This window comes from Paroedura picta, chromosome 1 (assembly GCF_049243985.1).
Source record: "Paroedura picta isolate Pp20150507F chromosome 1, Ppicta_v3.0, whole genome shotgun sequence".
NCBI classification, from domain to species: Eukaryota; Metazoa; Chordata; class Lepidosauria; order Squamata; family Gekkonidae; genus Paroedura; species Paroedura picta.
This window is the reverse complement of record NC_135369.1, coordinates 194,565,622-194,579,088: the sequence shown is the minus strand read 5'-3', so window position 1 is coordinate 194,579,088 and position 13,467 is coordinate 194,565,622. Positions and strand designations below refer to the sequence as shown.

General features: G+C 47.7%; 1 protein-coding gene across 1 annotated transcript in view; it reads right to left on the bottom strand.

Annotated features, from left to right (window-relative positions):
* Positions 1-13,467, bottom strand: part of MDH1 (malate dehydrogenase 1) — a 30,512-nt gene that overhangs the window by 5,122 nt on the left and 11,923 nt on the right. Inside the window, exons 4-6 of the mRNA XM_077315539.1 lie at positions 3,239-3,414; positions 971-1,093; positions 649-825 (exon numbers count right to left, since the gene is read on the bottom strand). Coding sequence (XP_077171654.1) covers positions 649-825; positions 971-1,093; positions 3,239-3,414 — 476 coding nt within the window. The remainder of the gene's footprint in view (positions 1-648; positions 826-970; positions 1,094-3,238; positions 3,415-13,467) is intronic.

Here is a 13,467-nt window from a genome sequence, read left to right as displayed (position 1 = left end):
AGCAGCCCGGGCATGGAGGAGGGGGGGGGGGCGCCACGGCAGCCGCCTCCTCGTCCAGCCCCTGAGAACCGCTGGCGGGGCGCTCACGGCTGACGGGTGGGCAAGGCTGCGCTCCCGACGGCTCCACCCGGGCACATGAGGGTGGTCTCCCGGAGAGAAGCGGCTCAGCGGGCGGACGCGGCGGACGGCCCTGCCCGCTCCATCACTCTCAACCTGCCCCCAGCAGCACCGCTGCCGCCTTTCTTGCAGGCGGCTCCACCTGCGCTCTGCCCCGCTTCTCCAAGCGCGCACACCCCTGGCAGGCAGGCAGGCAGGCCGGCCAACGGGGACCGGGGAAGTATCCACCCGGCGAGGAAACGACCGTGGGAAGGGAGCGAGGAGCGAGAGGCGAAAAGAAAGGTGGGCGCAAAGACAAAATCAAAAGTCCACGATCAAACAGTTCCCCCCCCCAAAACCTTTGTGTTTTCTGGTAGAAACCCTTTACTTATTGTGTACAAGATTCTCTTGATGAAGGGAAATAACACTAAGATGAGTGTGAGCAATGAGTGTAAGCCAGCATTAAGCCCCTCTTGCTCTGCAATATTCGCTACTCCTGTCACACAGCTGTGTTCCGGCGCATGGCTGGGAATGCTCAGAACAACAACTTACCGCAATGAAGTCCCCCTTAAGCCAGTTGTCATTCTTCACAGCTTCATAGACGCCGATCTCTTTCCCTTGCACTTTGACCTTGGCATGGTTCACATCGGGATATTGAGTAGAAGAGTGATTCCCCCAGATGATGCAGTTCTTCACATCATTAGCGCTCACACCGACTTTCAGAGCCACCTAGACCAGTTGAAAGTGTAGGAAGAAGAGAGAAATGAAGCATTGCTGCTCTCAGGCTTCCACCTCCAAGACTCTGTGCTCAGGGGCAGAGCCTGCCCTCAATCACACACCACAAGTGCTGAGGCTTAGGAAGAGCAGCCTGTACCTGGGATTTTGCTCTGTTGTGGTCAAGACGAGTCAGGCAGCTGAAGTTCTCTTTGGGTATGGAGGGAGCAGATTTTGATGCCGTCAGACAGTTGGTATTTGCTGGATTGCCTACCACAATGACCTGGGGGAGGGTGGATGTAAAAAGTATTTACACTGTCTGTTGAAAAATCAAAGCTTCATTAATTGCATGCAAATCACATGTTAAAGAGGCAACTTGGCCGAGCCTGAATAGTCACCAATATAGAGATACTTAATAGCCATATTGTTGTAAGTGGTTATAGGAAAGACGGTCTCCAGTATTTTATTAGAAATTTAAAAATATAATCAAAAGAAGGAAAAAAGATAAAAAGGCTTCTGATCTTATCTATGATTGTAAATCACTGATATCTATGTTAGTATGTAAACAATTAAATCCACCTTTCCTCCTATATTTCCATGTTTTGTCCTTTGTTTTGTTCAAATCATGCAGAATGTCCATAAAAGGTTTCCAACTACGTAGTTACAAATACTGCAATTATTTTCTAGTTAAAATAGTAAATCTCAAATTTCCACCTATTCTACCCTCTTTTCGGCTATCCAACAATTCTCCATGTCATCTAGTTCCTTTGTTTCTTTCAGATGATATTGTTGATCTTGTGACTCTTGCTCCTGATTCTCCTTCATTTCTTCTTCAAGTTGTTGCAGAAGTTCCTTTGGCTTTTGCACAGAGTCTTCCAAGCCTTTATTTCTTCCAAGGCCACAGTCTTTATTTCCAGATTCTGCTAAAGCCACAATGATCCCATCTCTAATATCATCATCAGAATATTCTAATAGATCCCAACTTTTCAGAATTTTCTCTCTCTCAGTTCCACTAACTTGAAGTTAAAAAGTTACCTTCAAAGTTTTTTTGTTTACACCCACAGTATTGATTTCTAACTTTTGAATATTCTCCTTAGTTTTATCCACTTCTGCTGTTTTCAGAATATAAGTGTCAAAATTCTGGAATCTTTGTCATCTAAATTCCTTAATAATCCTTTGTTTTAGATCATTCATTTCATTTTTCATTTTTAAAACTCCTACATTACTTCTGGAAACAGACTCGCTGTAAACAATTTTGGCTGATCTTTTGAATGTTTTTTTAAATCTTCCCAGCTTTTTATTTTGGACAGGCCATCTGAAAAATACTTGGTGGGCTCCAGGAAAAGTGTTGATGGTCCCACATTGGAGACAATGATAAACATTTTAATTAATAGTATGCATATTTCCTAACCTCATCAAAGTGCAAAAATATCAGGGTATAATACTGTTCTGAACAATTAGGAGTTTCAATTAAAAGTGATTTTTAAAAGTAGCTGTCAGGACAATTTGCATAGTGTTGGGTGTGCGGTAAACCAGCCAGATGGCCACACTCTTGGTTGTGCCCCACCCAAGGCCAACACATTCAATTCCTGGAATTGACGGTGCAGGGAATGCCCTAGAGGAGAAATCCTTATGTATTAGGATTGCCATCCCTCCCCCGCTTCCCACATTCCATGACAGACAGAGAACCCAGAATGGCCTAGCTCTTTTAAGGGCAACAGTTTCCCCATTCCTGGTCCAGGTTTCCATCACACACGCCAGGTCCACTCCATGTGCTGCAAAATATGCTTGCAGAGTAGAAGCTTTGTTGTTAATTGACCTGGCATAGCACATCATTGGAGATGGGTTCTTCTTAGTGGCCCAAGAGATGGTTTGGAGGTTAGAAGGGGCCTGAACAAAACCATATCACGTCCCTTTGTTTGTCCAACCTCCTCCCACCGCTATCTCTGCCTCTTCCCCTTGTTATTGGGACCCCTGACCTCCTTGGGTTGCCTATCAATGTTATGCCTGTAATTATGCCCAATGTTTGAGGTCCATCCATGTCTCATGTTTTATTTATTTATTCATATTTAATGTTGATAGTTAAGTTTGGTGTTTTGTTACTACTTGCCACAGTCCAAGTCTTGCTTGGTGTTATTTTGAGTTTGGATTGTTTGGGTTGAGTGAGCTTTTCCAGGGGAATGGCCCCAATTAGTCTGCTAAAACCTCTCAGTGCTGCCCAGCCTGGCACTTATTTGTAATTTTGGGTATCCTTTGTATTGTGTTAAGATCATGTTCAGGTGGGGGGTAGGAAAGGGTAAGGTGCTTAATTGCCATCTTCATCTTGCAAAGTAATGTGGTGGTGGCCTTCATGGCTGATGACCAAATGGAGCACTATAAAGGTGCCATTTCATAGATCACACCCTGGTTAGATCCAAAACATGCTCACCTTCACAGTTTTCTTAGCATACTTGTCCAGTGCCGCTCCTTGAGACTTAAAGATTTTCACATTGGCCTTGAGTAAATCTTTCCGTTCCATGCCCTCTTTCCTTGGCATGGAGCCAACCAGTATGGCCACGTCGAGATTTTTAAAGGCAACATCTTCTTTGTCTGTTGCAATGACCTCTACAAAGCAGAAACAAAGATGGCGTCAATGACAGCATCGGAGGCCAGATCTCAGAATGAATCCAGTTTAACTAGTTTCCCAAAATCCCTACACAAGTTTGAAGCATGGCGATACACAATAAAAATGTTAATGGATAGACAAGTTTTATTTCTCTTTGCCAAGAAATCACTGTGCTTATGGAAAGGAGGAGAATACTTAAGTGGTACTAAAGCAAGTTAGCTTCCATTATTTGATCCAATCTAAATGTTAAGAAACTCTAGATGGGGGCTCTCTGAACATACTGAGCCTGCAGGCACTTTTGGAATGTGGCACAGTGGTGTGGACATAGACCCAAAGGAGGGTTGGGCAGTTCGGCACCTGAAGTGGGTCGCTCCAGATGCAGCCTGCGCCATACCATACCAATCCCACCGCGAAGGTCCTTGTGCTGGGTGGCAACTGCTGCAAAGCAACATATCTAAATATGAATATCCCATCAAATCTTCAGTGGGAAATTGGAAGTCTTGCTGGGCAAAAGCCCTACCTGGTCCCATCCATTTCCTAAAATACTTAGGAAGGCGTTGCTGGGCTGATCCTGGGTTGAGCAGGGGGTTGGACTAGACGGCCTGTATGGCCCCTTCCAACTCTATGATTCTATGATACCTGGTGGTTGCCCTGGCAACCAAAGACATCACTTTGGGGGTCCCTGCTATAAAGAGCCAAATATTGAAACAAAACAGCTGTTGTCTCGAGAGGCTTGCTGCCTACCAGGTGCACGCATCAAGGATGAGACAGAATGGCTAGACAGGCTCATCAAGCCTACAGATCATTACCCCTTCCTTCTCATCCATGTAGGAACAAAGAATACTGCCCAGCAGAACATGGAACATATTAAGAAAGACTTTGTGGATCTGGGTAAAAAGGTAAAGGACCTGGGAGCACAGGTTGTGTTTTCATCAGTCCTTCCTGTAAGTGGCCAAGGCATAGGAAGAGATAGAGAGAAATCATGCAAGTAAATTACTGGCTACGTCAATGGTGTCGACAGGAACAATTTGGATTTCTGGATCATGGTCAACAATGTCGGTATGAGGGGTTATTATCAGGAGATGGTGTGCACCTCACATGGGACGGAAAAAATATTTTTGGGAGAACCCTTGCACACCTGGTAAAGAGGGCTTTAAACTAGACACAAAGGGGGAGCGAGATGTAAATTCAGAACTTGGTGTGATGGCAAGATCTGAACACGAGAAGATCTCAAATCTACAGGGAATGTTACATAAGCAGGGAACTACTAGATTACAAGGAAGTTCAAAAACCAAAACCATGAGGCACACAAAGGATGGACTACGATGTCTCTATACTAATGCACAGAGTATGCGAAACAAGCAGGAGGAACAAGTAGTCGTAATAGAGGAAGGGGGCTATGACCTAATAGGAATCACAGAAACTTGGTGGGATGATACTCACAGTTGGAATACTAAAATTGAGGGGTATAATCTATTCAGAAGAGACAGACAAGAAAGGGGGAGGTGTAGCAATATATGTTAGGAATCTTTATACTTGTGAAGAAACTCAGGTACCCGAGCATGAAAGTTCAATTGAGTGTATTTGGGTAAATATAAAAGGAGTAGGAAATGAGAGTGGTATTATTGTAGGTGTCTGCTATAGACTACCAAGCCAGTCAGAGGACTTGAATGAGATACTGTTAGAGCATATTACACAATTTTCAAAGAGGGGGGAAAGAGTGGTCATGGGTGACTTCAATTACCCAGATATCTGTTGGAAGACCAACTTTGCTAAAAATGCAAACTCCATTAAATTCTTAACTTGTCTTGCTGAGAGCTTCATTTCCCAAAAAGTAGAGAGGGGAACCAGGGGCTCTACTATTTTAGACTTGATTCTCATCAATAGGGAAGACCTGGTAGATGAGGTGGAAGTAGTGGGCACACTTGGTAGCAGTGACCATGTGCTTTTGGAATTTTCAATCGTGGGAAAGAGAAAACCTTTACGTAGTCGTACGTATAGACTGGACTGGAAAGCTGATTTTCACAGACTTACAGGTATGTTGCGTAGAGTCCCATTGTCAGAAAGACTTAGAGATGGGAGTCCAAGAGGGCTGGGAGTTTCTTAAAAGTGAAATACTGAAGGCTCAATAACAAACAATTCCTTTGAGAAGAAAAGATGGAAGGATCCTAAGGAAGCCAAGTTGGCTCCATCAGCAGTTGTCAAAAGATTTGAGGAATAAAAAAAGCATCATTTAGGAAATGGAAGGAAAGCCTTATTACCAAGGATGAGTATAAACAAATAATCAATAATTGTAGGGGGGATGTTAGAAAAGCTAAAGCTCAATATGAGCTTAGGCTAGCAAGAAATGCTAGACATAACAAAAAAGGCTTCTTTAGTTACATTTCAAGCAAGAGAAAGAATAGGGACACCATAGGACCACTGCAAGGATAAGAAAGTGAAATTATAACAGATGATGAGGAAGAGAGGGCTGAACTGCTTAACTCCTATTTCTCCTTGGTCTTCTCCTGTGAGGGAAATAGTGATCAATGTGGCAAAAACGTAACACAACACGGGGGACGGGAATGGTGGCCTAGGATCCCTGTTGGAACAATCCACAAACACCTAATTTCTTTAAATGAAACAAGTCTTTTGGGCCAGATGAATTGCATCCAAGGGTACTAAAAGAACTTGCAGATGTCATCTCTGAACCTCTGTCCATTATTTTTGATACTTCTTGGAGAACAGGTGAGGTGCCAGATGATTAAAGGTGGGCAAATGTTGTCCCCATCTTCAAGAAAGGGAAAAAGGAGGATCCGGGTAATTATCGACCCGTCAGCTTGACATCTGTAGCTAGCAAAAGTTTGGAACAAATAATCAAACACTTGGTCCTTGAGCAGCTGGAACTGAGAGCTGTGATTTCTAAAACTCAGCATGGGTTTCACAAGAACAAGTCATGTCAGACCAACCTTATCTCTTTTTTTGAGAAAGTGACCACCTTGCTGGATCAGGGAAATGCCATGGACATAGTTTATCTGGATTTCAGTACAACTTTTGATAAGGTTCCACATGATATTCTTGTTGACAAGTTGGTAAAATGCGGTAGGGATCCTAATTCTGTCAGGTGGATCAATAACTGGTTGACAAATCGTACCCAGAGGGTACTTGTTAATGGTTCGACATCTTCTTGGAAAAGAGTGACAAGTGGAGTACCCCAAGGATCTGTTCTGGGGCCCGTGTTATTCAACATATTTATAAAAGGTTTGGATGAGGGATTAGAGTGGATACTTATTAAATTTGCAGATGATACTAAACTGGGAGGGGTAGCAAACACAACTGAAGACAGCAACAGAATACAGGATGATCTTGATAGGCTCGAGAAGTTGGCTAGACTGAATAAGCCAGTTTGGTGTAGTGGTTAGGACTTCTAATCTGGCATGCCGGGTTCGATTCTGCACTCTCCCACATGCAACCAGCTGGGTGACCTTGGGCTTGCCACGGCACTGATAAAACTGTTCTGACCGGGCAGTGATATCAGGGCTCTCTCAGCCTCACCCACCCCACAGGGTGTCTGTTGTGGGGAGAGGAATGGGAAGGCGACTGTAAGCAGCTTTGAGCCACCTTCAGGTAGGGAAAAGCGGCATATAAGAACCAACTCTTCTTCTTCTTCTAAAATGAAGTTTAATAAATGTAAAGTTCTGCAATTAGGTTGGAAAAACCACATACACCAATATAAGATGGGGGAGACTGTCTTGGGAGTAGCATGTACGAAAAGCATCTAGGAGTCTTAGTAGACCATACATTGAACATGAGTCAGCAGTGTGAAACAGTGGCTAAAAAGGAAAATGGAATTTTGGGCTGTATCAAACGGAGTATCATGTCCAGATCACAGGAGGTGATGGTACCGCTTTACTCTGCTCTGGTTCAGCCTCACTTGGAGTCCTGTGTTCAGTTTTGGGCACCCAAATTGAAGAGGGATGTTTACAAACTGGAATGTGTCCAGAGGAGGGCAACAAAGATGGGGAGGGGTTTGGAGACCAAGACATATGAAGAAAGGTTGGGGGAGCTTGGTCTGTTTAGCCTAAAGAGGAGATGACTGAGAGGGGATCTGATAACCATCTTCAAGTATTTAAAAGGGTGCCATATGGAGGATGGAGCAGAATTATTCTCTCTTGCCCCAGAGGGACAGACCAGAACGAATGGGATGAAATTAATTCAAAAGAAAATCCATCTAAAGATTCGGGAAAAGTTCCTGACAGTTAGAGCGGTTTCTCAGTGGAACAGGCTTCCTCGGGAGGTGGTGGGTTCTCCATCTTTGGAAATTTTTAAACAGAGGCTAGATAGCCATCTGATGGAGAGGCTGATTCTGTGAAGGCAAAGGGGTGGCAGATTACAGTAGATGAGCGATTGGGATCCGAGTGTCCTGCATAGTGCAGGGGGTTGGACTAGATCAGTGGTCCACAAACTTTTTATCACTCGGGACCAGTCAATGCTTGACAATTTTACTGAGGCCCGGGGGTGGGGTAGTCTTTTGCTGAGGCACATCGCTGCCGCCTGAGCCCCTGCTTCATTTGGTTTCCCACAGTGCTACGCCGAGGGGGAGCCCCAGCCATGGCGGCCGCTGGAGAGCACCAAAGGTGAGCCAGTGGCAGAGTGGCAGGACAGCCCCCGAGGGAGCAGCTGGGGAGGAGGAGGAGCTGTGGCCCGGTACTGACTGATCGACGGACTGGCACCGGCCCGCAGACCGGGGGTTGGGGACCACTGGACTAGATGACCCAGGAGGTCCCTTCCAATTCTATTCTTCCATGATTCTATTATTCTATGAAGACAAAGCACATTGCCTGACATTACACAACTGTCTATCTGCACGAAAGTTATGAAGTAGCCTGTTGTACCTTAAATCATAAAGTGCATTTAGAAGCTGGATTGGGAGAGAGGTGAGGTGTGTGTGTGTGTGTGGGGGGGGGAGGTGTGAAGTCCTCATTTTTGACTTTGTTGTTAGTTGTGAAGTCTAAATTAGCGGGCAGCGTGGGATTGACTGACAGGTGGAAGAGAGCTGCGTGTAAAGCTCTTTGCTCTCCTCCGCCATTTTCAACAAGCATGTGGAATGTAAGGAACATGAGAAGGCAGCAGACGAAAGTGACACAGCAAGAAAGTGAGGAATGGCCAGAGGGGCGTTGATTTTTAGTGCTATGCCATTCTGCTTTCGTAACGCTATTTTTTCAATGTGCGGAAATGCCCTAACTTTTTCTCTGAGGTAAAAATCTGGTCTTCGAAGATACATTTCTTTTCATTTTGTTTACATAAAGTTAAGAAATCTGGTTGATACATTGTTTTGCTTGATATTCACAACACAGAAATAGTGATTACTTTACATTTTTCTGGCAGATAAAGTTGGACATGAACAGAGAGACGCTCAGTCTAATCTCTCCCTTTCTCACACACACCACCGTGAGGAGCTGTCAAACGGAGCACTCCCCTCATGCGCCACGTCAGGTCCAGAGTGGGCATGCAAGGATGCCAAACAAGAATTCCAACATAATTCTTGCTGTATTTTCACACATGGTTGGGTTGCCAATTCTGGGTTCAGAAAGACCTGGATATTTGGGGGTGGAGAGGGACTTCAAGGGGGCAGAATGCCTTAGGTGACAGTGTTTCTGACATGGCAATCCCACTGGCTACTTGGTCAGGGGCCAGCAGGCAGACTTGGTCCCACAGATCAACAGGGATCAGGAGGGTAGGGGTTAAAATAGGGTCACAGGTAGCTGGAGCCATCATCCAATCAATGCTGCTGCCCTTGGGGAGAAGTCCAGCCATCCTATGGTAGCCAAGAATCTGTGCGTTAAGCCACCTCCTCCTTAGGCTGGCCTGGTCAGCCAGCAAGGACAAACCTCACTGTCACCCTCCTTCCACAGCAATGGCCTTTAAAAGAGTAGCCCTGCCGTCCTATACGCTAAACAGGTGGGAGGAGACTGAACTCGGAATGTGAAAATATTACCTAGATTATCTAAAATCAGAGTCCAGTAGCACCTTTAAGACAAAGATTTATTCAAGGCGTGAGCTTTCGAGTACAAGCACTCTTCCTCAGACTATGCGTGCTTGCACTCGAAAGCTCACACCCTGAAAGGGCAGGGGAGGGTCTGAGAGGCTGAGAGAGCCCTGAGATTACTGGAGAAGAAGAAGTGTTGGTTCTTATATGCCGCTTTTCTCTACCCAAAGGAGTCTCAAAGTGGTTTACAATCTCCTTCCCTTCCTCTCCCCACAACAGACACCCTGTGAGGTGGGTGAGGCTGAGAGAGCCCTGATATTACTGAAGAAGAGTTGGTTCTTATATGCTGCTTTTCTCTGCCCGAAGGAGTCTCAAAGCGGCTTCCATTCACCTTCCCTTTCCTCTCCCCACAACAGACATCCTGTGAGGGAGGGGAGGCTGAGAGAGTCCTGATAAAAACCAGTCCTTAAATGAAGGGGATGCATGAAGGCAGGGAGGCCTTTCGGGAGCCCTCTGGGGTTGCCAGCTGCAGTCAGGGAATACCTGGAGATTATTGGGGGGGGGGGGGGTGAGCCAGGGAGGGAGGGATTGGGAACTGGGGCCAATGACACCAAGCCACAGGGCCTGCCCTCCAACGTAGCCTGGTTATCCAGGGACACTGATCTCTGCTGCCTGAGAGCAGTCAGAATTCTGGGAGATCCCCCAAAAGGGAAGCAGCCAAGAAGTGTCTCCCAGGCAGAGGGAATGAATCCTCCCCAATTCCCCTAACTCACCCCGAATTCCCTCTCATTCCGCCCTCCTCTGTCTCTGGCCAGGAGCCCATTTGGTCACTCCTCCTGCCTGCCCTGAGCCCCTCTGCTGTCCTCAGCACCGGCCTCTCCAAGGCTCCTTCCTGCCTCTGTCTCTTTGGCTGCAGGGTTGCCATGGGGATGGCCACACCCAGCCTCGCATCACAATCTGTCCAGTGGGACATCCTGCCTCCCAGCCCGGTGGGGGCATTTGCACCAGAGCTCTGGAGCGACAGGAGGCTTGTGCAGCCAAGCGGTGAGTCCAAGTGGGAAGATCTCCAAATAGAAGCAAGGAAACAAGGGAGCCCAGTGGGTCTGAAGGAGCAGAGCAAAAGTGGAATCCCACAGCACCTTGAGGCCCAACAAAGTTGTATTCCAGGTGGGAGCTTTCGTGTGCATGGCGGAAGAAGTGTCTATGAGCACGGAAGTTTCCTCCCTGAGTCAAACATTGTGGGGCCTACAGGTGCACTGGACTCAAATTTGGCTGAAGAAAACAAGGAACCCCCTGGCTGAGGAGGCCACTCCCTCAATGAACCAAAAACCCTCAAAACTTCCTTGGAGTCCAGCCAGGATGACCTCTGGAGTTGAAGGGGAGGCTAAGACAACATTTACAATTCATACAAGACCAGCCAAAGGCTCCACCTCAGTTCATTCCTTGCTTAGGGTCCCTTCACGGCTCTAGACCCACCTCTCAGGTCAGCAAACAGGTCCTCCCTCTCCTCCTCCCTGAGAAGCCACCCTCCAAGGGAAGCCGGGAAAGGATGTCTCAGACTCAGTCCCAGGAACTCAGTCCTTTGGAGCACCCTTGGAAGGAGGTTCAGCCTCAGCACAAGCCCCAACTAGGAAAAGGTTCGGGGGAGTGGAGAGAGGGTCGCCTGAGCCAGACCTCCAACGGGGAAGCCCCCTTTCCGCCGCACTCATTCCCTGGTTGAGGGACCCGGAGGGGACTCCTGCAGTCTTCTGGAACCTGAGTCAGGCTGCGAATGGTCCATGGAGGTCAGGTCTGGGAAGATGCTTCTCCTCCTGAATAAGCTGCTCAATAGACGGGTAGCCTTGGGTTTTTTACACTGTTCGCGGGGAGGGCAGGGGCGGAGGGCACCGCGGCTGGAGGTTCGGGGTGTGGGCTGCATGCAGCTGGCGGGGGCTGGTAAGGGAGGCCCTGGCTCAAAGCGGGTCTGCTATCCAGGGCCCCCGCCTCCCCCCCCCGCAGCAGCCCCACCCCAGGGAAGACCTCCACTCTTCCCCCCAGTGGAGAACACCCCCCTGGTGTCTCGGCACCAGGGCCTGAGGGGGAAGAGCGGCTCCCTCCAGCCACAGCAGGGAGTCCCGCTGCCGGGGTGGAAGCAGAGGCGGTAGGCGGACGGAGGTGAGTATGGTCGTTTTCTACTCCCACACCGAGAAGCACGTTTCCACCCATTACACTTCAGATACACAGTTTAGTAGGTCCATGTGGGTAAATCTGACACCTCACTTGTCTTAGCACAGAGTGCCCTGTCATTCGGACACAAGAGAACCATGCAGGATCAAGCCCAGCCGTGCTGAATTTTGCCAGGGGCACATCAAGTCAGACACTCGGTGGTCAAAACGAAGCGGACATGAGGGCCAGAACTCTAGATGGCCTCCTACCGTTGCGCCCAGAGCAGCAGGAATGTGTAGAAGAACGTTTCATTACGTGCTGAAGGGGAGATTTACTATGAGGCAAGACAGCCCCTGTGCTCCATTCTAACTCCTGGGGGAGATTTCATGATGTGCTGGCGGGTTAGAGACAGGCAAGGCTTTTAGTGGCCAGGGTGGCCCAGATGTTCTCAGTGCACAATGTGTGATGCTGGGATGTTGGTCTGTTTATCCTACAGGGGACCACGAGAACAACAAGCCAGGGGAAAGATCTTCAGGGATGGCTGGACCATCGCTGTCTCCTGACGCTTGGATTTGGACTGCTTGGCTGGCCCATTTTGTTTGTTAAAGTATAATTAATTAAAATGTTCATAAGTGATCCTGCTCTCCATTTGGTTGTTTCCTGTTGTCTTTTATTGCAGTAATGACTTTTTTTACTTCATGGGCTGCTGTTTGGTTGAGAATTAAGGAGACCACAGTCTGGGGGGGGGGGGGGTCTGAGGCTTAGATGAGGTTGAGGACATCAGTTTTGCTCTGGCATGGGCAGAGTCTGCTCTGGGAGTTCAACCCACTGACTGTGGGCCGTGACACGCAACACCCTGGCTATGGTTGCTGAAGGCACAATTTGGCAAGGAATGGATCTGCGACCCATTTGTCAACAAACCAGGTGAATCTAGCCTGTCTGTCCAGGAAGAGATCAGCTGCTGGAGATTGCAAAGGACGGCAGCCTTAAAAGAATGTTTGAGACAACAACTCTGCCGGGGTTCTGGATTAAAGTCATGGGAGAATACCCTGAGCTCGCCACCACAGCACTGAAAACCCTGTTACCATTTCCAGCATCCAATCTGTGTGGAGTGACAGCAACCGAAACGAAACAACGGAGTAGACCGGACCTAAGCAACACACTCCGGGGGTCCTTGTGTCCCATCGCTCCCAGGTGGGACTGTCTCCCTGCAGAGCAACAAGCTCAGGCCTCCCACTGATTTGTTGTTATCGTGAGATAAATTTTCATGAAAATAAAATGTTCTTTATACTCGTTTTTGTGGCGTATCTGTATCTTATTCTGAAGGGATGTTTAAACGTTACCATAGCGACCAGAGTCAGAGAGCGTTAGGGCAGAGGTCAAGAGGAGAGTACCCCCCCCTCTGGGCCTCAGTAAAATTGTCAAGCGTTGACCGGTCCCCGGGGATACGAAGGTTGGGGCCACTGCCTTACAGTACGCCTTCCAAAGCGACCCTTCTCTCCAGATGAACTGCTGTCTGCTGCCTAAAGATCAGTCCTCATCCCTGGAGATCTCTGGGTCCACCGGGATGTCGGCAGCCCTAAGACAGAGAGACACGGCTTCCCGTGGGGGGGGGGGGCTTGCAGGAACGACGGGCAGGAAAGTTAGTTCTTGCTCCTTTCTGCTGTATCTGGGGTAGTCATCCTGGCACGGATTTTATTATGCAGCAGTGACAGGGATAAAAAGGGAAACAAAGGGAGGCACTCTAACTGCAAGGAAATCCACCTTCCTACATTCCAGGGGCTGATGGCAAAGTGACATTGCCTGAGTTATGTGGCTGGTGTAAATATTAATGCAGGCTATATTTAGTCCCTCCCTAATGTAGGGGAGCTGTAATTTATATTTTCCACTGATCAGAATTCCTGGAATGCTTTGATTTCCCCTGCTTCCTTCTGCTTTG